This window comes from Triturus cristatus, chromosome 4_1 (assembly GCF_964204655.1).
Source record: "Triturus cristatus chromosome 4_1, aTriCri1.1, whole genome shotgun sequence".
Classification (NCBI taxonomy): domain Eukaryota; kingdom Metazoa; phylum Chordata; class Amphibia; order Caudata; family Salamandridae; genus Triturus; species Triturus cristatus.
This window is the reverse complement of record NC_140585.1, coordinates 174,122,922-174,146,085: the sequence shown is the minus strand read 5'-3', so window position 1 is coordinate 174,146,085 and position 23,164 is coordinate 174,122,922. Positions and strand designations below refer to the sequence as shown.

At 46.4% G+C, this 23,164-nt stretch overlaps 1 protein-coding gene across 1 annotated transcript in view; it reads right to left on the bottom strand.

The window, feature by feature from the left end:
* The window catches only part of LOC146853833 (membrane-spanning 4-domains subfamily A member 4A-like), a 221,238-nt gene that overhangs the window by 109,031 nt on the left and 89,043 nt on the right, over positions 1-23,164 (bottom strand). The window contains exon 4 of the mRNA XM_085651829.1: positions 20,152-20,208. Within this exon, the coding sequence (XP_085507955.1) occupies positions 20,152-20,208 (57 nt within the window). The remainder of the gene's footprint in view (positions 1-20,151; positions 20,209-23,164) is intronic.

Below are 23,164 nucleotides of genomic sequence, written 5' to 3'. Positions count from 1 at the left end.
ATTAGCAGTGGGCAGTGAATATTATAGTATCCAATATCAAAATAATTCTACAAAGAGCTGCAGTTCAACTAGTCATTACTAGATGTCCCTCACGAGTCAAATGCAAAAGCATTGAAATTATTGTTACATCAAGCTGCAGTTCCACTCGTCGTTACTAGATGTCCCTCACAAGTCAAATGCAAAAGCTTCATGAAAGGGTTTCAATGCGTTTGCATTTGACTCATGAGGGACATCTAGTAACGACTTGTGGAACTGCAGCTTGATGTAATAATAATTTCAATGCTTTTGCATTTGACTTGTGTGGGACATCTAGTAACAACTAGTTGAACTGCAGCTCTTTGTAGAATTATTTTGATATTGGACACTATAATATTCACTGCCCACTGCTGATCTCGTGCCATAATGCTTTGCAGGGTCTTTGGTTGGGATTGTATTTTTGCCCATAACTGTGCTTGGGGTAGTCCAAGAAGGAAGGGACCAACACTGAATTGTTCACCGGCATGATATGCTCTTTGTGTTCAAGGCATCTGCTTGGTCCTCCCCCTAGGTTAGGGGGGACCCCAAAATCATCACCTCTCTCATTGCCTAATATTTTCATTCACAGTTCACTTTTGTGAAGTGGTTGTATGCTTTTTAGCATGTAAAATTGCTTTATCAAAGCATTTGTGGGTATTGTTGATATTTCTGCTATGCTACGTGTTGTAGCACAGTTTTTGCAACATGCTACGTGCATTCTGCATAGTGCGAAGTAGTGCAAACTACGCACTATGTCCAGGGTTAGTTGTATGTAGAAAAAAAGGTACATGTTACAATGCAGAGAGGTTAGACAGGTATGCTGGATTGTTAGCCTCATATACCTTTTTGTGTTTTCCAGCATATGGTGGGAGGAATTGTGATTAGATGCTCAGCACACCTGTCAGCTGGCAACCTTTTCTTTCTTTACAGGTTAGTGGAAGTATGGGTACATATCAGCATGGTGGGAGTAGGGAGATATTGGAAAGGCCTAGGTGGTAATTTGTTCTTTTGTACTCACAGGTGTCCCTCCCCACTGTCCCCATCCTTCCCTTCCCCCGCTTGACCATCCTTTAGTCTGTGTGTATTCATATCCAGACTTGGGGCTGTTGAGAGGTAGACCCCATAGAGCATCGGTTCGATGCCTCAGAGTGCAACGTCACTCAAGAAACCTATTCTAGGAGGCCACCTTGGAGAACCATGGAGGGAGCATTCACACTGGAGCATCGCAAAATGAAGTGTACACCCTACAGAACCACCTATTCTAAAAGAGAAGGTAGAGACAGGATCAATCCTGCCACTTATTCTTAAAGAAAACTCACAGATAAAATGGAAGGCAGTGTACAACGCAATAAATCTTCTAGAAGGTTCCATTAACAAGTTGTTCACCCAGCACTACAGATTGCCTCAACACCGATTCTAGGCCGCTTCCTGCTGAATCCCAGATACCCAATCCTGCTAACTGGTGTCCCAGATTCTCCGGGCTTACCGATCGTCAGAGGAAGCCGAGAATCGACAGTGCCCAAAGGTGATGTGAAGACAGAAACATCGCCAAATCTCCCTCCGGTGAGACATTAGTCCGGGAGTGTGTGAGAGGGCTGAACGGACCTGCCTTGGAGCCCGCTGCGGGACCTGAGGTCATCGTTGAGTGCGTTCCGGTCCCCGGGCCCACATGGAGAGGGGTGTGGAGAGGGGTCCCAAGGGCCACCATTTACTCAAAGCTGAGGCTGATGGGTGCCTGACTCTAACATGGCCTCCAGTGGTGACTTTTTTTCCCCCCGAGCTGAACTTTTCCTTACATAAGCCTACCAGGACTGTGCCTGACCTCAAGATGGTGTCCGGAATTCATTCGGACCATGGTTTCTCACCCTCCGCACTAATCTGACAATCTTTGAGTACTCCTGATCACTATCCTGACAGCGGAGTCAGAGCATTATGTCCGACGCCCGGTGGAGCTGCTCTGTTCAGCTATTGAGGAGATCGGCCTTGGTTTATCCCCTGACCATCACCTACCCAGCTGGACTTTGGGCACAGTTTCTCCCTGTCTCCCTGTCTTGCCCATACCCCCCTCATCGTATTTTTTTAACTCTGCTTTTTCCTTGTCTCTTATCTACATATCTATCTGAGCGATGCCCGATGGAGCTACCACGAGAGCTATAGGGGAGACTGGCTGTGGAATCCCTCCTCGGCCGTCACCTACCCATTCGGTCCTTGGGAAGACTTTCCTTTTGTCTCTCATGTCTTCCCCCTCTTCCTCTCCCTTCTCACTCCCCCTTTCAGCTCTATTTGTCTCTCCTTCCTGCTCTTTAATGTGTCGCATATATTTGATGTAACGTGTAATTGTTATCATTGTTGTAACATTGTTGAACCTTATGTAAAGCGCTCTGATACCTACGGGTCTAGCCAGCGCTATATAAAACTCATTAAATAAATAAAATAAATAGGAAGGGGTTCAATTTTGGAAATCCAGGAGTGAAGGGATCACCTGGTGACTCAATGGAGCAAGCGTCTCCACCTTGAGCACCACAGACTGTAGACTATTTCCAAACAAGTTTTCTATGAGGACAAACCTGAGGCACCATGAGGTGGAGAAAACCAAGTGAAGGATTCTCCCCTGGAGGTCAAGGGATAAGGGTACCTCACACTACTCTGCATAGCATATTGTTACTAAAATTAATTGCTGCAGTAGGCCATCTGAGAGGTCACAGGATCTTCTATTTACTGGACACACATCTAGGTGGAGGCCAGTTTTTCAAATGCAATGTTATGGCGGTATCTCTTGGGGCAAAACAAGACCACTGGTTTTCACAAGCCAGTACTGGAATGACTCACTGTCAGATCCAATCTTGGATGTCAACACGCCTGATTTGCAGATCTGACTCATTCTGAAAGAGTAGCAGGACTGCTCCTGCCATACAGGCCCTTAGTGTAATTGGAAGGATTATTGCTAAGGGCGACAAACAGTGAACCCTTGTCTGGAGGATGATCTAGGAGGAAGAAGGAGACTCGAGCTGAGGAAAGCGTAAATGTTTAGAAGTTTCCTTTGAAATCCCCTTTTCACCTGTGCAAAATTAAAGGCTTTTTAAGTGACATTGAAAAGAAGATGCCCTTCACAAGCACTACACCACCAGGCTCACCTTACAATGATAACACAGAGTGAAAAAATAAGTACTATCATATTTGCAATTCATACATTGCTCTTTGGTTATAAATATATAACATAGAAAAATAAAGTAATGAGAACAAAAAGAACTGAGCAATGAGAGGCCATTGTGTAGGAATCGCTGCTTCTACACTACTTTCCTGCTCCTCGGAGTACATACAGCGATTTAAGAGAATTAATTTGGTGTAGGAGCAATGAAGGAAGAAACTGCTTCAAGAACATTCATGAGGAAAAAACTAATTTAAAAAGATGTACTTTGTGCAGCAACAATTCTGGCGATCGCTTTAGATGCAACTTTAGAGCCTACAAAATCACACAGCCCTGGGGCTGGCTCAGCAGCTGTACAGGGGCATACACAGATCTTCTGTCCACCCAACTGAACTATTGATCCATTCCTTAAAATGGTTCCAATGTACAAAGGAGTATGCAGCTTGAGCAGCGCACTTCTGAAGGAGAACAGTGGAAATGGTCTCAAGGGACAGAGAAATGCACCCCAGCCTAGCAGTAGTCCTGCAAGTGCACAGAAGCACGTGTATTGAAATGGCTCCAAGGTACTATGGAGCACAACTCTGAAAATGGTTCCAAGTAGTACAAACCTCAGAATGGCGAAGGTACACAGGAGTATGTAGGCCTGTCAGGAGCTCTAGGAGGCCCGGGGGGGGGAGAGGGGTTGGATGGACAACTCCAGCAGCACCCCATGAGTGTGCGAAAGCCATCCAGAAGCACAGCTATGGAAACGACTGCAGGATACACGCAAGTATATAGCTCTGGAAGCGTGGTGCATGTGGAGTTATGGCCAATGCTGTTTCCAATGGAACAGACACCATAGTTTGGCCAGATGTTGGATGCCAGGTGTCAGGCTACTAACTACAGAGAAAGAAAACTAAGTATGTGAGCAATTCATCTCTCTAAACATACTAGACCTTGATTTGTCAGGTCAGTCACGTATCTACCTTGGTGCTAAAATTTCTGTAAGTATAGGCGATATTATTAGCCTAAATTTAAATTGTAATGTATCCCATTTTTTCAACGTTCAATTAGTAAATTATGACGCACTCCAGTGTGCCGTGACCCCACAGACATGTAAATGCTCGTAATGACAATAAGCACTCAGCTATCTGAAAATCAAGTCTGCAGACACTGAAATCTGCCCACATTGGCATCATACAAGTAGTCCATCATAAAAGTAGTCATAAAGTGTTTCAAATAATTTTAAAAGGTGCAGCAAGAATCTAATGTGTTATATTTTTCAGACTGGCCCTTCAAGTCTTTAATTTTCTACAGTACCACTTTTAAGCTCCCTGGTGTAGAAAATAAAGAGGGATCTAGCATTCTGCCATCTGATTCAAACTATGGGCCCATGTATAAAGTTAATGCACTTGCTAATTACATCGCAGTGCACCAGAATTTTAAGTGGGGTAAAAAAGAGAGGCAAAGCACCCACAATAGACATAATCGGAGTCCCTATTACTTGCGTGGGCAGCATTGAGAATGCTCTAGTAAGTGTGCGCATACACAGTGCAAAATAATCAGAGGCAAAAAACAATATGCGCTTTTTGCCTTGCTGATCTGTCTTTCCTTACCTTGACTGTGCGGTCTCTTTCGGTCACTGTTCTCTGTCGACTTAGTGATGATCAGCCAGATGAGGGAGGCTGTTAATGACCACATGCACATGAGGGTGCCCACCACCTTCTCTGCTTCGTCCTCAGCTGATGGCAACCAGACACGACACAGGCCTGCAAATAGCAGCGCAGGAAGCACACCTTGAGTCTGTGCAGTGAGACTTCAAAAGTCCTGAAGACAAACTGCGCAGACTCAATTTTTCAGTTATCCCGCGCTGCCTGCAGCCTCTACCCCACCCTTTCCCAACTCGTCACAGGGATGGACCCCCCCTGTGACGAGTTGGGAAAGGGTGGGGTGCTCATCCTCTCCACTCCCTGACTGACGTGAAGCCCCTGGTGCTACAGCACCCAGGGCAAACTTTACTCTCACGTCATTTGGGGGTGGAGACTGGTCCTCGAGACTAGGTCTTTGCCGAGCTGATGACCTCACATGCCTCAGGGCAGTGAGCTCGTCAGCCCGGCAAATACTATTGGCTCAGGGCAAGTCGAGAGGGAATGCAATGCATCAGCGTGAAGCTGAGGCATTACTGTGTGTCACGTGACTCATCACGTCATCACAGCACAAGCCCCGGCCCCAAGCAAGAGGTGAGAGTATTATTATTTTTTTTTAACTAGATAACTACTTTGCCGACCCTGGGGACGGGGTGCTAAAGTAATGGGTGTAGTGTTGCTCTCTAGTTCTCGCGCACTACGTGGTGATGCAGCGCACGAGAACGCACGTTAACGAGCGAATGCGCATGCGCGAAAGCCCGCGATTGCCGCGAGGTTGGATATTCCCGGCGCTCTCCCGCCGATGTAGATAATAAAGCATATTACTACCCACTACCTCTACTCTTGGTCTTTGTGAATAAGGAGGGACCCCCCAACTTTACAGTGGCGAGGAGGCTGGTATGTGTATGCAGGAAAGTAGAAAATAGAGGGGAACTCGATCACAGACATACCACGTGGCAAGGTGTCGAGCTGGAAAGGTACCAGAGAAGACCGTAGGAGGAGAACCATCTTCAGGGAGCAGAACAAGGTGGGAGAGCGTGACAGAGGCAGTAACAAGGACAGAAGACACCCACAGGGTGAAAAGGGAAAAAAAAGAAAAAATAATAAGGAAATAAAACGGAGAAGGCCAGCTCGACCCTGGCGGACGCAGCAGCATGCAGGAACAGGGGTGCGGAAGAATCCCGACAAGACCAAACGCAAGGTGAGAGCGCAGATGCGCCAGGCAGTCCGAGAGGCCCAGGGGCAGTACCAGAAGGACGCGCCAAAATGAGCACGCAAGCATCTTCACTGACGACACCAATCCCGTTCCTGCAGAGACCAGGAGAACCTCAAATGAAATGGGAAGATTGGAGAGAGTACTTCAAGAACTACATTGCAGCACTAGAAGATGTAAATGGGGAGGCCTTTCCCAGTGTGAGGAAGAAAAAGATCCTACTGCACAATTTAGGCCCAGAAGGGATACGAGTCTATCAGACCCTGGTACCCGCAGCCAGACCGGACACAGATGATGACGTGTTCAAACACGCAATAGAAGACCTCGACACCCACTACCGGCCCGCGGTATGCGTCTCCATTGACAGGTACAATTTCCAGCAAAGGAAACAAGAAACCGGCGAATCCATAGATGACTATGTGGCGGCGTTGAGGAAGTTGGCAGTAACGTGCAGGTATGGAGTCCTGACTGATGAGTTCATAAAAGACCAGATAGTTATGCACACTACCAACAAAACAGTGCAAGACAAATTGTGGACAAACAGTGAAGCATCGCTGAAGGAAGTAATAGCCTTAGTAAAAAAGGCATAAATGTCGAAAAGGTGCACGGACGCGGCCAAGAGGGAGACTATTCAGAGAACCATGGTGAACAAGGTGGATGACGCCGAACTGCAGGGACGGAGCAAAACCATGCTGCCCGATGGGAAAGGACAGAGTAGATGGAAAGGGAAACCGGGACAATCATGGAAGCCGAGTAGAGACAACAGCACGGGGTACTACAGGTGTGGTAGGCCAGCGCATGCTGCCCAAGACAAACGATGCCCAGCTTTCCGAGCAAAATGCATGTTCTGTGGCATTATGGGGCACTATGAAAAAGTGTGCCGCCGGAAAACGAAGAGACCAATGGTGAAGTATGTGATGCAAGATCAACAGGCAGAAGAAGACGAACAAGAGGAAGAAGACGAGGTATTGTGCGTGGATGAACGAGTGCTAGGCATCGGGAGCAAGCGCTCCCGCAAACCACAGTGCGACATGCTAATAGGAGGTATAAAAATCAAGATTATAACAGACTCAGGATCTCCGTACACCATAGTGCAAAGGGCAGTATGGAGAGAAGAATTCGAGCCCAGCTTGGGATCAAGGCTAGAACCACCGGACATACGGCCAGTGTCGTACACAGGCGAACCCATTCCCATGGTTGGAAACAGGAAGTTGAACTTCGAATTCAAAGGAAGATGCGCGGAGTGCAAGTTGTATGTGGCGGAAAGAGGCCCATCCGTCTTAGGATGGATGGATCAAGGGGACCTCGGGATCAAGTTAGACCCAGGAGGGGACACGCAAGTGCTACTGACAGCGCCAGAGAGCTGGCCGGAACTAGAAGAAATGAAAAGCAAATTCCCAAAGGTATTTGGGGGGAAAGTGGGAAAATTAGAGAAATTCACCCACAACATAGTACTTAAGGAAAATTCGAGACTGGTCTCGCACAAAGTCCGCAACGTGCCGCTAGCCATAAAAGAAGCGGTACAGCTTGAACTGCGGAGACTAGAAGAAAATAGAATAATAGAGCCCATAGACAGCTCAGAATGGCTGGCCCCCTTGGTAGTAGCCACGAAACCAAATGGGAAAGTTCGTCTGTGTGTGGACCTTCGTGAGCTTAACAAGTGCCTAGTAGTGGAAAAATTCCCATTGCCGCGCATTGAAGATATGTTGTCCAAAACAAAGGGGATAAAGTGGTTTTCCACCATCGACCTCACATCTGCCTATCACCAGATTGATCTACATTCTACAAGCAGGAAATTGACTTCCTTTATAACGCCTTTTGGATGCTATCAATTCCGCAGGATGCCTTTTGGTCTCGCTTCCGCAGCGGCGGTGTTCCAGAAATTAATGCATCGCCTCTTCAAGGACATCGAGGGCATCCAATACTTCCAGGATGACATACTGGTGATGGGGTCAGACAGGAAAGACCATGATATGAAGCTAGACAAAGTGCTTTGAGTGTTGGAGACCAACGGCTTAACTGCAGAATGGGAGAAGTGCCGACTAGGGATGACGTCTGTCACATATTTGGGACATGAAATAGGTGGACAAGGCATTACACCCAAACGAGCAAACGTGAAAGCTATCTGTAACGCTGAGGCACCATCCAACAAAGAAGAAGTGAGATCATTCCTAGGGATGGCAGAATATTATAGCAAATTCGTGCAACACTTTGCCACCAAGACACACCATCTGAGACAATTGATAAGGGACAAAACAGCGTTCAAGTGGACAGAAGAAACGCAAAAGGAATTTGAAGCATTGAAGCGCGACATCAGTCAAGCAGTACCACTGCAAGGATACGTCCCGCAGGGACAATCTATACTGACAACAGACGCCAGTGAAAAAGGATTGGGAGCAGTTCTCATGCAAGAGAGGAGAGAAGGGACGACGGAGACCCTCTGTTTTGCATCCAGGTCATTATCACCTACAGAACAGAAAAATAGTGTAATCGAGAAGGAAATGCTGGCGGTGGTATGGGACATGGGAAGGTTCCGCCAATTTCTATGGGGTACGAGGTTCAAACTCAAAACGGATCACAAGCCTTTAGTCAAGGTGCTCACCTCCAGCAGACATGCCAGCGCCACGCCGCGCATTGCCAAGATGACACTAAAGTTACTAGAATACAGGTATGATGTGGAGTACATACCAGGGACACAAACCAAAGTCGCTGATTATCTCAGCAAAGCAACAGCGATGGAGGAGGCCCCCAACCCAGCAGCAGAAGAGGAAGAGATGGTAGCGGTAATGGAAGACCCCGAAAGGGTAATAAGTAAGCAAGAATGGACCCAAGCGTACGCAGATGACAATGAAATTAGAGAGGTCAAGGAACACATAGTACATGGTTGGCCCGAGAAAAGACAGCTGCGAGAGGCGCTCAGGAAGTTCTATGAAGTCAGAGAGGAGCTGTCAGTGGGAGACGAAGGAATTTTCCTCTACAGAGGTGAGAAAGTCATCCCCCCGGCAGCGTTAGTATCTCGCCTGGTCGGGCTGCTGCATGAAGGACACTTGGGAATAGTGAAAACCAAGATGAGGGTGAAGCACATGTACTGGTGGCCTGGAATGGACATCCAGGTAGAGAGGCATGTCAGGGAATGCGACCAATGCCAGAGAGCGGACAAGACACTGAATCCACTAAGGCCGGCGTTGGGGAAATTCACTCTACCAAAGGATCCGTGGGAAGAAGTAGCGGTAGACATTCTAGGACCGGTGCTGGACAACCAAGGGACGCCCCAATATCTGTGCGTTCTTGTGGACAAATACTCCAAATGGCCGGAGATACATATTCAAGAAGCGATGGATACGGAGATGGTGATCAAGTTCATGACGTCAGTATTCCTCAGGGAAGGAATCCCTAGAATCATTTTGAGCGACAATGGACCGCAATTCACCTCTGAAAAGTGGTACAAATATGCTGAGAGGAATGGAATCAAAGTACAACATCCTTCCGTGTATCATCCGTCAAGTAATGGACAAGTGGAACGTTTCAATCGAGTCATCATGGGATCCATCCAAGCAGCCATCATGATGGGTAAGGACTGGGAGAAGGAGGTACAGAACATGATATGGGCATACCGTATCACCCCCACAGGCACGGGGCATAGCCCTTTCCAAATCTTGAGGGGACGACATCCTTTCACCAAAGACAATGTAGTGTGGAGAGAAAAGATGATAACCAGCAAGTGGTCTCCGGCAGTGGTACAGCACAACCTGGATAAGGCCCAAAGAATATATACTGAATACTATAATCAAAGGAGGAGAGTGAAGGCCACCCATTCACCCATTCCCCTGGAGAGAGGGGAATGGGTGAGAGTCAGATTTGTCATGAAGAAAAAGAAGGGAGACAGCAAATACAGCCCTCTCCTACAAGTGAAAGAAGTGTACGACAGGGCTGCATTGCTCAGTGATGGGAATGTGTGGTCTCAAGACCGTATGACCAAATGCAACCAAATCCTACGTTGGCCCCAGGAGGAGAGTGAAAGGATGCCACAAGACACAAGCGCAAGGGAAAATGAAGGAAACAATGCAGCTGGAGAGGAAGACAGGACAGGAGAAGAGAGCAGTGAGAAGCATGGGGAGCAAATGACACCAGAGATCGTGGAACAGAGTGAAGAGGAGAGCAGAACCCCGAGGAGGGACGAGCCGAGCACACCGAGAGGCCAAGCAGGAAGCCCAGCGAAGGAAGGTACCCAAGAGGAATGCTCCACTCCGGTAAGGCGCACTAGAGTGGGCAGAATGGTGGTAAGACTCAGCCACTTCCGAGACTTTGAACTAGAGGGTAGCTGAATGATCACTGGGACTTTAAGGACCACTTATCTTTGTTTATAAAAGAAGGGAGATATGTAGTGTTGCGCTCTACGTGGTGATGCAGAGCGCGAGAACGCACGTTAACGAGCGAATGCGCATGCGCGAAAGCCTGCGATTGCCGCGAGGTCGGATATTCCCGGCGCTCTCCCGCCGATGTAGATAATAAAGCATATTACTACCCACTACCTCTACTCTTGGTCTTTGTGAATAAGGAGAGACCCCCCAACTTTACAATGGGGGTGAAGACCCGACTCCCTCATTCAGAATCCGCCGCTGCTTTTATTTCTCATCGTTTTTTCCTCTTTATATGTGTGCTGCAGCCTGCAGCACACATAAAGGACATCATGTCTATGGATTGTTTGTGTGCAGGAAGGTATCCCTTCATGCACTTAAACAATACTGCCGACAACACAGGCAACCTTGCACCATAGTGGAAGGGTGCCTACGTTGGTGCTAGATTGCCGAAACGGCACCAGCGCAGGGTGAAAAGACAGGGATGCACCATCTTGGATAAATGCAGTGCATTCCTGCCCTTTCACTTTGATGGAGGGCAGCACAGCAAGGTGACTTGCTGCGATGCCCTATGCCAAATCCCAATAGATATGCCCACTGGAGCCTTGCCTTTCACTGATAAATGTATATAAATGACGTGACTCAAGTTAAAGGATGTAATCTCCATATGTCTAAAATGTATATAGGGTGCAATTTAATGCATATGTATATATGTGTGACGCATAATCATTTTGCAATTCAAGGGATATGAACTTCAAGTTAATTTTTGATGATTTAGACCTTGTGTTCTCTCTCAGCACTCAGTTGTGGAGAGGAAGCTAAAGTCTGGCAAATGTGTCAATGTTATCTCATAATGTACTCATTGCGGCAAATCCAGTATTTTTTTTTTGTATTTATGTAAGGCCAATGGAAGGAGGTTTAATTCTAAATGCAGAAAATGTGACTTAAACAAGAACAAATTAACATGTTTTGGGCATATATTTTTGTAAATGGCATGAGACCAAACCCTAATAAAGTCAAAACCATTCAAGTTATATCTGAGATGCACTTCTTGCAATGGCAAGCTACTGTGCTAGAAAATTTCACAATTCTCAAAGATTAGCGCATCATTGCTAGAACTAAGAAATGACATATAATTAAAAGGGACAGAGAATATTTATTAAATACAATCAGAACAAGAAGTGTCATCTGCAATTAATATTGTGGATTTTAATCCTCAACTGTGCACTGAATTGACTGTAGACACAAGTCCAGTTAGTCTAGGGTGGCATTAGCACAGCATACGGCAGGAAAAGATTCAAGCCGACAGCGTTATCATACGCATGTCGGAGTTCGTAAAATATAGAAAACATTTATCCTCAAGCAGAGGTGGAAAGTTTAGCTGTGGCTCGGCTTCTGAACATCATCATATGGTGCTTTACGGCAAACTATTCACAATAGTTACGGATCATCACACACTAATATATGGTAATTCAAAAACAAAAGACACCAAGAATATAAAGGTGGGGGATGATATTCGTGGATTATTTCTTCAGAATAGTACTCAAGCCAGGCAACATTTATAATCCAGTAGAGTACATTGCACAACATCCAGTACCTTTGAATAAACAAGATCATTCCCTGGCAGGAGAATATGTGCATTTTATCATAAAGGAATGGTTTCCAAATAGAATGTCAACAGAAGAAGTTGAGAAAGAGCTGAGAGTATGGAAACATTAGCATTCCACCATGGAAGGTATAAACTGAGACTGAATGGAATGTTACTAAGGAGAAAGAGGGCTGTAATGCCAGAAATGCCAGAAACATTACAAAGACAAACAGTAAGGGGCATATTTATCAATTTATCACGCAAAGGTTGGTTGGGGAAAGCAGCGGAGGCAAAAGCTACACATGGCGGACATTCAGGCCTGCTAGGTCCTCCCCTCAGGGTGACAGGTGTGGGGGTGCCCTGAGGTGTGCTGGCCAGCTGGGAGCCATGGACAGTGGGTGAAGGCCATGGACTATTGGCCATCAGGGAGCTGCTGGACCAGTAGGGTCTCCAACCTGGCCAGGATATATGGCAGTGGGGCCCTGGGCGGACGTTTGACACCTGATCCCCTTTCTTTGGCTGGCAGTGACCGGAGGAGGCAGGGGGTGACTGCAGCGCTACTGCTGAACCAGTGGGCTGGTGCTCTAGTTATTAGCTGCTGCATGGGCTTTTGTGTGGCCTCCCGGTGGTCTCCGCTCTTGAGAACTCGGGTGCTTCAATTGATATATCCTTGGGGCAAAATTGACTGCTTCCGCTTTGTAACTTGACCTACAATTCTGCTCTCTAGCAGTGCCCACCTCCTGGGTAGGGGGACCCAGGGGGGTTCTGTCCTTGACTGCTTTAGGGGAACAATGCTTGGCACCTGCATTATGGGGCAGGACAAACCCCAGAGAAAGCAGCAGGGGAATACTATTACTCATTATATTACTCCTCGCCAGGCCAGCCACAGACTCACTCATCAGTAACACCCGATCATCCCGGACTGCTCCCCGGGGTGTCAGGAGGAGCCCTTGCATGCCACCCTTCTGGAGGCAATACAGGGTTTGAGTGCAGCTCTTGAGGGACAAATTGAGGGGCTGGCTATTGAAGTGAATTTACAATGAGCTGGTCTCCGCAAGGTGGAGAATGCAAAATCTAATATTGTTACCCTGCAGACGGAGGTGCATCACCTCAAACAACAGGTCTCCCAGATGATGGTAGTTTCCAGTACCTTGAAGAACCAGGTCAACTATGCAGAGGGCTGATTACAAAAGAACAATGTGTGCCTACTGGGCTTCCCTGAGAAGGTGGAGGGGTAGACGACAAAGCAATTCCTGGACCATTGGGTGAGACACACTTTATGCCCCAGAGATTTATCAGATTTCTATGTTATAGAGAGGTCGCATATGGCACTTACACCAGTTCCTCCCCTAGGCGCCCCCAAGGACCTTCAGCACTAGGATCTTGAACTACAGGGACAAGGACGATATCTTGAGGGCTGCCACAGAGGAGCCCGTTCCACAGTTTGAGAGCTGTAACATTGCAATTTACACTGACTATACACAAAGTGTCCAGGAGTGGGGCAAGTCTTTCCTGGAGGTGAAAAAAAGCTGTGCGCTATGGACCTAGGTTGCATGCTCCTTTACCCGGCTAAACTCCGTGTCATTTCAGCGTTGAGTTCACATTTCTGTGAGCGGCCTGAAGAGGTCTGGTCCTGGCTAGATATGTCAGATGGACTTACGATGCGCCCCCAGAGTGAAATGTAACCCTTCCACACTCGTGTGCGGCGCGGATGCAGGCGTCCCTGCTCCAGGGGTGGAAATAGCCGACAGCAGGGGGCTCTGGACGCATCGTGGTTCGGGATGATGGCACCATGGATGTTGCTGAACCAGAGACCCAGCGGGTGCCATTGACACTGCTGAGTGTGCCTACTCCGGACGGTGTGGCTTTGGATGCTCCTTCTCAATCAAGTGATGTTGTTCATGATGCAGTGACTTCCTGATGGACCTTTGATATTTTTCTGGTCACAGGGGGGGGACGCCTTGCCGGCTGCTCCCATGTACCAGGGGATAGGTCTGAATGGCTACTGCTAACGGAGGTTTGACCTTGGGGGTCACCAGTGATTCTGAGGGGTCCTATCTGACCCACCCCCATGTGGGGCCTGGGATCTGCATATGCATGGCTCTTGGTCTGAGGTGGCTGTTCTATGTTGGGATTGTTCTTTGTCTCCTTACCTGTACATGCAGGAGTGTGACCGTCATTTTAGTGGGGAGGGTGGGTCTTCTAAATGTGTTGATTCTGGGGGGGTTGACTAGCGGTACTGTACATCGATATCTTTGGGCTTGTATTAAGTTCTGGTTTACTCTTACTTGTCCGGAGTGTGGGCAGGAGTTGATTGTTTGTGTGTTCTGTTTTGTTACCCAATGAGTTTGTTGCCATCGTATCACGGGAAGGGGGTACTAGTTGCCGTGCCTGCTTTGTGTAATAATGAGTAAGCCTGGATATTTTAAGCTACTTTCATGAAATGTACCGGGGCTGGGGTCGTATCAGAAAAGGTGTGGGTTTCTCTCCTTTTCTAAGAGACGCAAGGTGGATATTGCTTGCTTGCAGGAGCCTCATCTCTCGGATGGGAAGGCCAATAATTTAACCAAGAAATGGAAGGGTCAGGTATATCATGCCTATTATTCAACTTTCTCAGAAGGTGTCCATATTTGGTTTGCCCTTTCATTCATGGAAGCTGACGTGGAGGGTCGTCGTTATCTGCTGATACAGGAGAGACTTGATGGGGTGGGCGTTGCCATTGTCAATAAGTATGGGCCCAACATTGAAGATGAAACTATTTATCAGAAGGTGTTAGTCATTATCTTTTCAGCCGTAAACTCTCGGGTTCTGTGGGCAGGAGACTTTAACTGCATATTTGATGGTACTACTGATAGGCACCCCCACGTCATAACCAAAACTTAGGATGAGTTCTGCACTCTGGGAGGTCACTGATCACTTGTGTCTCTGTGATATCTGGAGGGTTTTCCATCCCGCTTCGAGGGCATTTACTTGTTATGCCCCGAAACACAGTACCCACAGCAGACTTGATCGTATTTTGCTAACTGCTTCACTGGGCTCCAGATTCCTTGCGGTGTCTCACCTGTCTCAATTCTTGTTAGAAGATGCCCCTGTTTTTTGTGAGATTGAATGGGGGGGCAGTGCTCGGTCACCGTTGACCTAGAGGCTACCTCTGGAGGTCCTGCTGGATCCCTAGGGCAGGCAGGTTCGGGTAAGCCCGCAGGTGTATTTCCTCAAGATTACCTAGTCTATGACGCATCTTCCGTCTACTGAGTGGGAGGCATTGAAAGCTGTGATCCAGGGTGTTGTAAAGGTCTCTTCTATGGGGCAGGCATACTCTGGAGACCGAACTCATTTCAAGGGAGGATGAGTTGGTGCGTGCTCAGTGCTTACCACCGGCGGTGATGGCAGGCTGGAGAGAGGACTGACTGGCTCACCGATGGTTCGCTGTTGTGAGGGATTGGCTGGAGAAATACACTCTAAAATAATATATTACCAGCTTCTCCATAGGGAGGGGGACAGTTCCGGTCAGTTGTTGGGCTGAAATCTTCAGTGGGAGACTCCTCACCGCCCCATACTTCACCTTAAGTCTCCACAGGGCGAGGACATTTACACACAAGGAGGCATAGTGGATGTCCTTAAGTCTCATTTGGAACAGGTGCATTATAATCTGTTTCCACCTGAACCGGAGAGTTTTGATCCCTTCCTGGCCTCCTTGCCGCTTCCGCACCTGGAGGGCATGCTGCTCATGATTTGGACACAGATCTCAGCCTGGAAGAAGTCAGAAGGGCCCTTGAGTTACTGCCTGGAGGGAAGGTGCCGAGCAGTGATTATTTCCCTGCTGAATTTTTTCAGGTTTTTACCCATATTCTTACTCAACGATTACTGGAGGTATGCTTGGAGGCCAGGGACTCCGGGATGCTTCCCTTGTCTATGTGGAAAGGCTGCATCTCTATGATGCTGAAGCCAGGTTAGGATGCATCAGACTCGTCTGCCTATCGGCCGCTTACAATGATTAAAACAGATTCCAACGTGTTTTGTAAGGCACTCGCCCTTCGTCTGCATCAGGTGATTATGCAATTAATCCACAATGATAAATGTGGTTTCATTCCCAGTCGTAGTACCACCATGATACTATGGCAACTAATGCACATACTACTTGAGGTTAAGGGTAGAAAGTAGGAATTGGCTGTTGTCTCCGTTGACAATGCCAAAGCTTTTGACACGGCCGATTGGCACTACCGTATGCGGGTAGTGGAGGTGATGGGGTTTGGTGTGCACTTTTGCACAGGGGTGCGTCACTTGTATACAGGTTGCACAGCTAGGGTACAAGTGAGTAAGGTATGCTCTCATCAGGACTATCCATTGGCAGTTCTCCTTTTCACTATAGCACTTGAGCAGAGGCCACTCAGATCCAACAGGTCATGTCTGAGTGGAGTATTAGGGAGGGAGAAATTAATCACCTGGTGTCCATGTATACTAACGACTAGGGGTGGGAGGTAAACTCAGCTCCTCTGGCAGAGTTTTCTGAGATTTGCCCACTCCGATCTATACTTAGAATGCAGAATTAAAGAAACTGCTGTGTGATGGAGGTTTTTCTCGCCCACGGCTCGCCAATGGTAAGTTAGCAAGTTCAAGTGAGAAAATCAAGTGGCAGACTACCTCCGGGAGATATTATTCAACACGGCGGTTGTGGCAGGTCGCTAAGGCTCTCGTTGAGAAAGCTGCTGCTCGCTGTGTGAAAACTGCTGCTCGAGTAGAAATCTACTCTAGTGGCAGAAAGAATTAGAGCCCTCTGGTGCGCTGCGTGCTGCGGGACAAGCTAAAATTCAATGCGTGTACCGCAACTCTGCGGCTCGCGGAACTCATTGAGAACTGCACGAGTTCCGCCCAGGCCTAATGACGGTACACGTTCTATCTCTCAGCCCCTCAGCTACCACTTCCTATTCTGTTGACCCATCTTGATGTTTTGGGGGAGCTATAGGGTTTTAAGTTTAATCATAGGGAGTCAGTGGTGTTTCCTTTGTGTACCATGGTAGCTCGTCACGCAGCCACCTTGCCCGACCTACCCCTCTGTTGGGAGACAGATAAATTCTAGTACCTGGGAGTGATGGTGGACCATATGCTGTGGACACACTTGCAATATGGGATTAGAAGGATTACAGAGGGTCTTCATTAATCTGTGCAGTTTTGGAACTCCCTCCCTCTTTCCCTCATGGGTCAGGTGGTTGTATTCTCTACCTTACGTTGTGTTTCAGAAGTAGCAACCCCACATTAACTCACTGATATGGGCTGAGGCACGGAGTAGAGTAGCGAGGAAGATTTCATTCCCGCCGCAGGAGAAGGGAGGGTTGACTATTCCCAATCTGGAACAATATTATCTAGGCACAGTGGCTTGTGGAGGAGGCTAACTGGGAGAATTCTCTATTATACGACCCATCGAGGGGCTCATCCCTTCCTCAACTCCTGAAAGCAGGGGGTCAGGAGGTGCTCCCGTTGCTGTAGCTCATTAGGCACACCGCCTCCCTGTGGGAACCCACTGTCTGCGTAGCCCTGGGAAATTGATGGTTTTTAGAGTGCTGATGGAGTCTGTGGATGTCTCCGCCTGGCAGGAGGGTAGTTGCAAGATGCTGGGGCACTTGTTCCCCGATGATTAATTTATCACATTCAAGGGGGCACAGGATAGTTTTCATATAGGGCCGGGTCAGTTTTTGTAACATGCTAGTGTTATGGCCATATTCAGAGAAATATGGCCTACGTTCGCTCCAGCCCCTAGTACGTCACTCACTTTTCGGGGTCTAATAGAACTGGGCGGGTGTCTCTCCTATATAAAGCCATGACAGCTGATTGGTTGTGAGTACCGTTTCCTTCCCGGGCAGCCCGGGATAGTGACGAAGGAATACAACTTTAGGATGCCCAATAGGCAAGAAGGTGTGCCTTAGTAAAGTCTGTTTCGAGCAATGCCAGATTTAAGCATATACATTTTCATTTTTTACACTGCACATATGTCACGCTAGTGCTTCTACATAAAATGGGCACCAGTAAGCTGATTAGTTGTCCTAAATGTCAGGCCTCCATGGCCTCTTTTTTTGCATTTAGCATGGGCCTGCCCAGAGGTTATGCATTTTGGTTGCAAATACTGGCTCGGCTGAGGACAGTGGAGCGGATACCAATTGCTACAGACCCTGCTGTTTGCCTGTTGGTTGACATCTGTCAACAGAAGGGCCAGAAACTGGCCTTTAAATTCTTGCACCTGTTGCTGCTCCTGGCTAAGCAATGGGTAGAAATCACATGGATGGGTCTGTCGGGTCCTAGTGACGAGCAATGTGTGGCGGATGTGACAGAATGGGCAGTGGCTGAGGAAATACTTCTGAAGCAGTGCAGACATGATGATAAGGCTGGGGAAGACCTGGGAGTGAGTGTGGGCGGAACTCCTGGCCTGCTTCATGGACCCTGGGGGCTCTCAACTGCACACCTCAACGGAAGATGAGGGGTCTACCGGCATGGATGAGGACTGATTTTGTTTCTATGGAATGTGATGATCCATGTTGAATTTTCTCGGGCCACTCAAGTATTCTATACTCTGTACAGGAAGGTGTGTGATTTGGGCATGATACGGCTATGGCTTTGGTTAATATATGCTGATCCTATCTGTGCAATGGTGGAAGATGGCTGTTGTTTCTATAACTGTTGTTTTTCTCTTAGGTGAAAACTAGAGAAAATGTCATTCAAAAAATGAAACTATGCGGATTGATAGGTCAACAGATGCCCTAGGTGGGCAGAAGCTGGGCTGTGTCTATCCTTGTCTATTCAAGACGGCTGCACAACCATCTCCAGGAATTCGGAGTGTCAATTATATGTGTCTATAAGGAAATTATCTTTTTATCCTCTGGACAGTTTCCCAGGATGGATATCTTATGATCCATCTGTCTATTCACCACTAACAGAAGCCCCCTGGTCTGCAGATTACTGCAGGGTTTCCATATGTCCCAAATGAAAGGTTGAGCCTACCATTATTGAATAGCATGCTGTTGCTACTCTGCTAGGTACCTGATATAGTCAAACATTGCATACGTGCACAGAAATATTGTTAGTTTCAGAGCATAAGAATAGCGGAATAGGTTTAGAGTCTTGCTGAAATGTAGTTAAGTTTGACAGTGTGTTGTGTTCTAATTCTTAGTTTGATAGTCTGTTCTCAAGATAACATCATGTTGGGGGTTGTGATGATCTAATTTATGAGGAAGACTAGCATGTGAAAATTAACAGTATTTCTATGGCTATGAGGCACAGATGAAATGTGGCGTGTTGTATTTGTTCTATCTTCATGAGCAGATTTGTGATTTATTGGAGTGCTTTGTCTCACAGGGAAGCATTCTTTGTGGGGAGAACATGTTGGAATATCAAATCATACAGATTCGTGGAAATAGGGCACACTGGACCTGATTTCCCAAAGATTTTTTAATGAGTATGTATGACTTACCTTTGTTTTACTTTAGGATTTCACATGAACTTCTGATTTACTCCTAGCTTACTCTTGGATTTAGCCGGAAGCCAAGAGTACTGTAATCAATTTAGTTTTCCAAAAGGCAGATTGACAGATAGACCCTGGGATGTGCAGAGATGGAGTCTACATATCACAAATGGCCGTATTTTCAGTTTGGCAGACTGGATGCTCCATCACAAACGTGGCAGATATCCCGTCCCCATATATTACAAGTGCAGTGTATCATATGGCACTTGTTATATAGTGGATGAGATATCCACCAGTTTTGATGGAGTAGCCCATCCGCAAATCTCTAAATAGGGTCCAGAATTTCTTCTGTGGGAAAGTAGATTTTTTTCAAAAGGGAATACAGAAGTGCTGCATAGAGATGGTGGTTGCATTCTCTTGCGAATGCAAATGCAACAACAAACCACTGGTGTCCAATAAAAGCCTAGTAAGTTCATTCACAACAGTGCATGGTAGTCCATGCACACAAAGTGCCCTTAGTAGGCAATGTCCAGCCTCAAATTTTACTCATTCATTTCTGAACAAAGTAGGGAATAAAGTATGTTGACTGCAGTGCTGCTTCCGATCTCTTGCTCCATCAGAACATCCGTACTTTGCCTTTAAGAGACTTGCAAATTTCTAGAGAATTCTTTCACATGTTTGCAAAATGTCCACGTGGCACCAGGGAATCCCTCATCTTTGCTAAGGGCGGGTTCTAGTATGTATTTTAACTCACCAGGCTCCGGGTGCCATGTCTCTCTGCAGCAACAGACAATGCTCCAGAAATGATATACTAGGAAGAAGAGACAATAATTTGAATTGATTATCAATAATCATGTGTCATTGAGTACGTTGCAACAAAGCATATATAAGAAATAGGAACTAATGCCAACTTCTCTACAACTAGTTTTTACATATTTGTTCTCTGAGGAGTTGCAGCATAATAGCCCAAAATAGGAGTCTCTCAGAATGATTAATGAGATCTTCAGAACATCTGCAACATTTATATGCGCTACATGAATCCAATGTGATCAATAATAATAACTTATTATATTAAAGTAAAATATTAAAAATAATGATTTTGTCACCCTCCCTCTGTATAATGACTAACATGAACATCATTTATTCAGCTCCAAGACACTATCCAGGGTAAACATGCCCTTTAAAAATACATGCTATGCCATGCTATGCTATGCTATGTTATGTTATGTTGCTATGCTATGTTATGTTATTTTATGTTATCTTATCTTAAGTATTAAAAAGCAATTTCATAATTTCATAAATTCATAATTTATCTTGCAGGAAAGGGTTTTTTTTCAAAGTAGATCACACTAATTTATTGACTGCAATAAAATACATTTAAAAATTATATCCATGGCAGTGACCAGGTTGCTGGTACCATTGGATTGTTAGTTTGCCATTTGTATGATTGATGGTCCAGAGTATTGGATCCGAGCATATGGCTTTAGTTTACCAGTCATAAATTACCGGAGATCCTTATGTTTCATAGTTTCAGTGTTTTCAAACAAGTAGTCTGGAATTCCATATGCTTAGTCTTTCCATATGGTGTTTGGGCCACAATGCAAAATGAAATTCAGTACAGAAGTATGTACTAACATGTCCCCATTCATGAATGAGGTTCATCCCCACTCACGTTGCTGCCGACTCATGTGCTCAAGAACATACCAGAGAGACGATGCTAACCTTGAGGTTGTCTTGCCTCCTTAGTAAATGTGAGAAATCAGGTTACTGGTTGACTAAGGTGTGAGTCTTGGTCAAGAAGCAACAACCTTGTCAGGGTAAGGTACAAGCAAACCCCAAATTAACTTGAGCTCAACCCCCTGGTAGCTTGTCACAGAGCAATTGGGCTTAACTTAGAGGTAATCTGGAAAGTATTTGTGCAACTCTTCAAACAGTGGAATGGAGGAACCAAAAGATCCCACACCAGTTTAGGAAAATAGAGCAAAATGTAATAAATAAAACAAGGCCAAAATGTCAAAAATCCAATCAGTAGAACAGGAGTTATGAATTTTTAAAGAACTAAGTGTAAAATAGAGCCTGAAGGCACAAAGAGCCATATGCGGTCATCTAGTGGTGCTGGACCAGGTCAAAGTCAAAGGCTGATCACGATGGAGCGGGAGTCAGAAATGGTCCCAGGTTAGGGCCGCTGAAGGTTTACCTTCTCAGGTTTTGCGCCAAGAACCCCGTTAGCGCTGGAGAGGGCTGTGAGGAACAATGTGTCACAACTCCCCCCCTTCCTATCATGGTCACCCTGTCTCACCTCGAAACTGTGCCTGCTGTGGGAGTCATATCAAGCTCCTCAGCGCGTCCATGGAGACATGGGAGCCTAGAAACTACCTTTCCCATGATTTTGGGTGTGTCACGCACGTAGCAGGGGGTCATGTACGTTGTCGGCAGGAAAGCGGAAGAGAATAAAAGAACATCCACTTCCAAACAACGTTGCCGCTAATTCTGGAGGCTTGCTGGATTACGTTTGTGAAACTCATTGGTGGTATTCTTGTTTTGGAGTCCGGTAAGGGTGTTGTAACACCTCTATTTACTCGTTATAATTCCTGGACCGAGGCAGCGCTTGTTTGTGCTCAGTTCTATTTAATCTTGGAGGTCAAGTCTGCCTCAACACTAATTGCGGTGTCCCTCCCTGTTGGCGAGACACACGTTTGTAGTCTCTTGCAGGTAGAAGAGATACCAGCAATTTTTCGTATCGTGTGTGTCCCTGTTAAGTTCTTACTAATTAGACAACAGTGCTTTCATTTGTTTGGCTCATATCTTGCGCTCTGGAGCCGTGGTGCAAAAAGTTAGACGTTTTGTGTTAGTGTGTCAATAGTGTGTATTCTGCATACTCATTATCCAGACACTGCCTGACTTGTTGGAAACAATGTGATGTAACAGTGTTTAAACTAGTTCATTTTACACTCATTGCAGTCTGCTTTGTGTGGCTTACACTACGTGTTCTGCAATACAGTATTGAGTATTATGTGTTTCTTCCCACATTCAGGCAACCTGTTGTAGCAGGGAATAGTGGAAGAGTCTTGTGGTCTCTTCTCTGACTACCCTGTGATGCCAGGCTTAGCAATATATAAGTAGGTTGCGTTTTCTTGGTGTAACTTGTTGATTATAGGATTATTACTCACAGCCCAAAAGATCTGTTATATTTATTATACTCTCTTCTTTATTCCTCACTATACTTCTACAGAGAGTCCTGATTTGAAGGTGTATCGTTCTGGTCCTATGCAGAAGAATAGGAACTGTAATAACCGCAAAGGGCTCAACTGAAAATTCATGTTCTTTTTCTTTACAGGTATTTAGGAATTCTATAGGAGAGCTGGTAAAATGTTCAACAAGAGTCCAATTTGTTATTAATAAGATTCTCGTTTCTGTCATTTCAGGTCTCCCTCCCCACTGTTGCCATCCTTTCCTTCCCTCTCTCGATCACTTCACTGATCTGTGCTATTGTAGCATACAGACTTGAAGCTATCGAGAGGTGGACCATTTTTGAGCATCGTACCGATCCCGAGGAGTTGGAGATGCGACACAAGGAGAGCATTGCAGGAGGCTGATGGCTTGGCACAAAGAGCAGGCCGGTTGTCGCGGGTGGGCAAGCTCATGCTTCAGGTTGGCAATCCCCTGCTGTTGTTTGATGTTGTTGTGCGAAGACAGGCTGGCAGAGTCTCTTACTTGTTTTCAGTGTGAGCAGCGCCATCTCAGTGCGAATAAGCCTGTTCACGGTT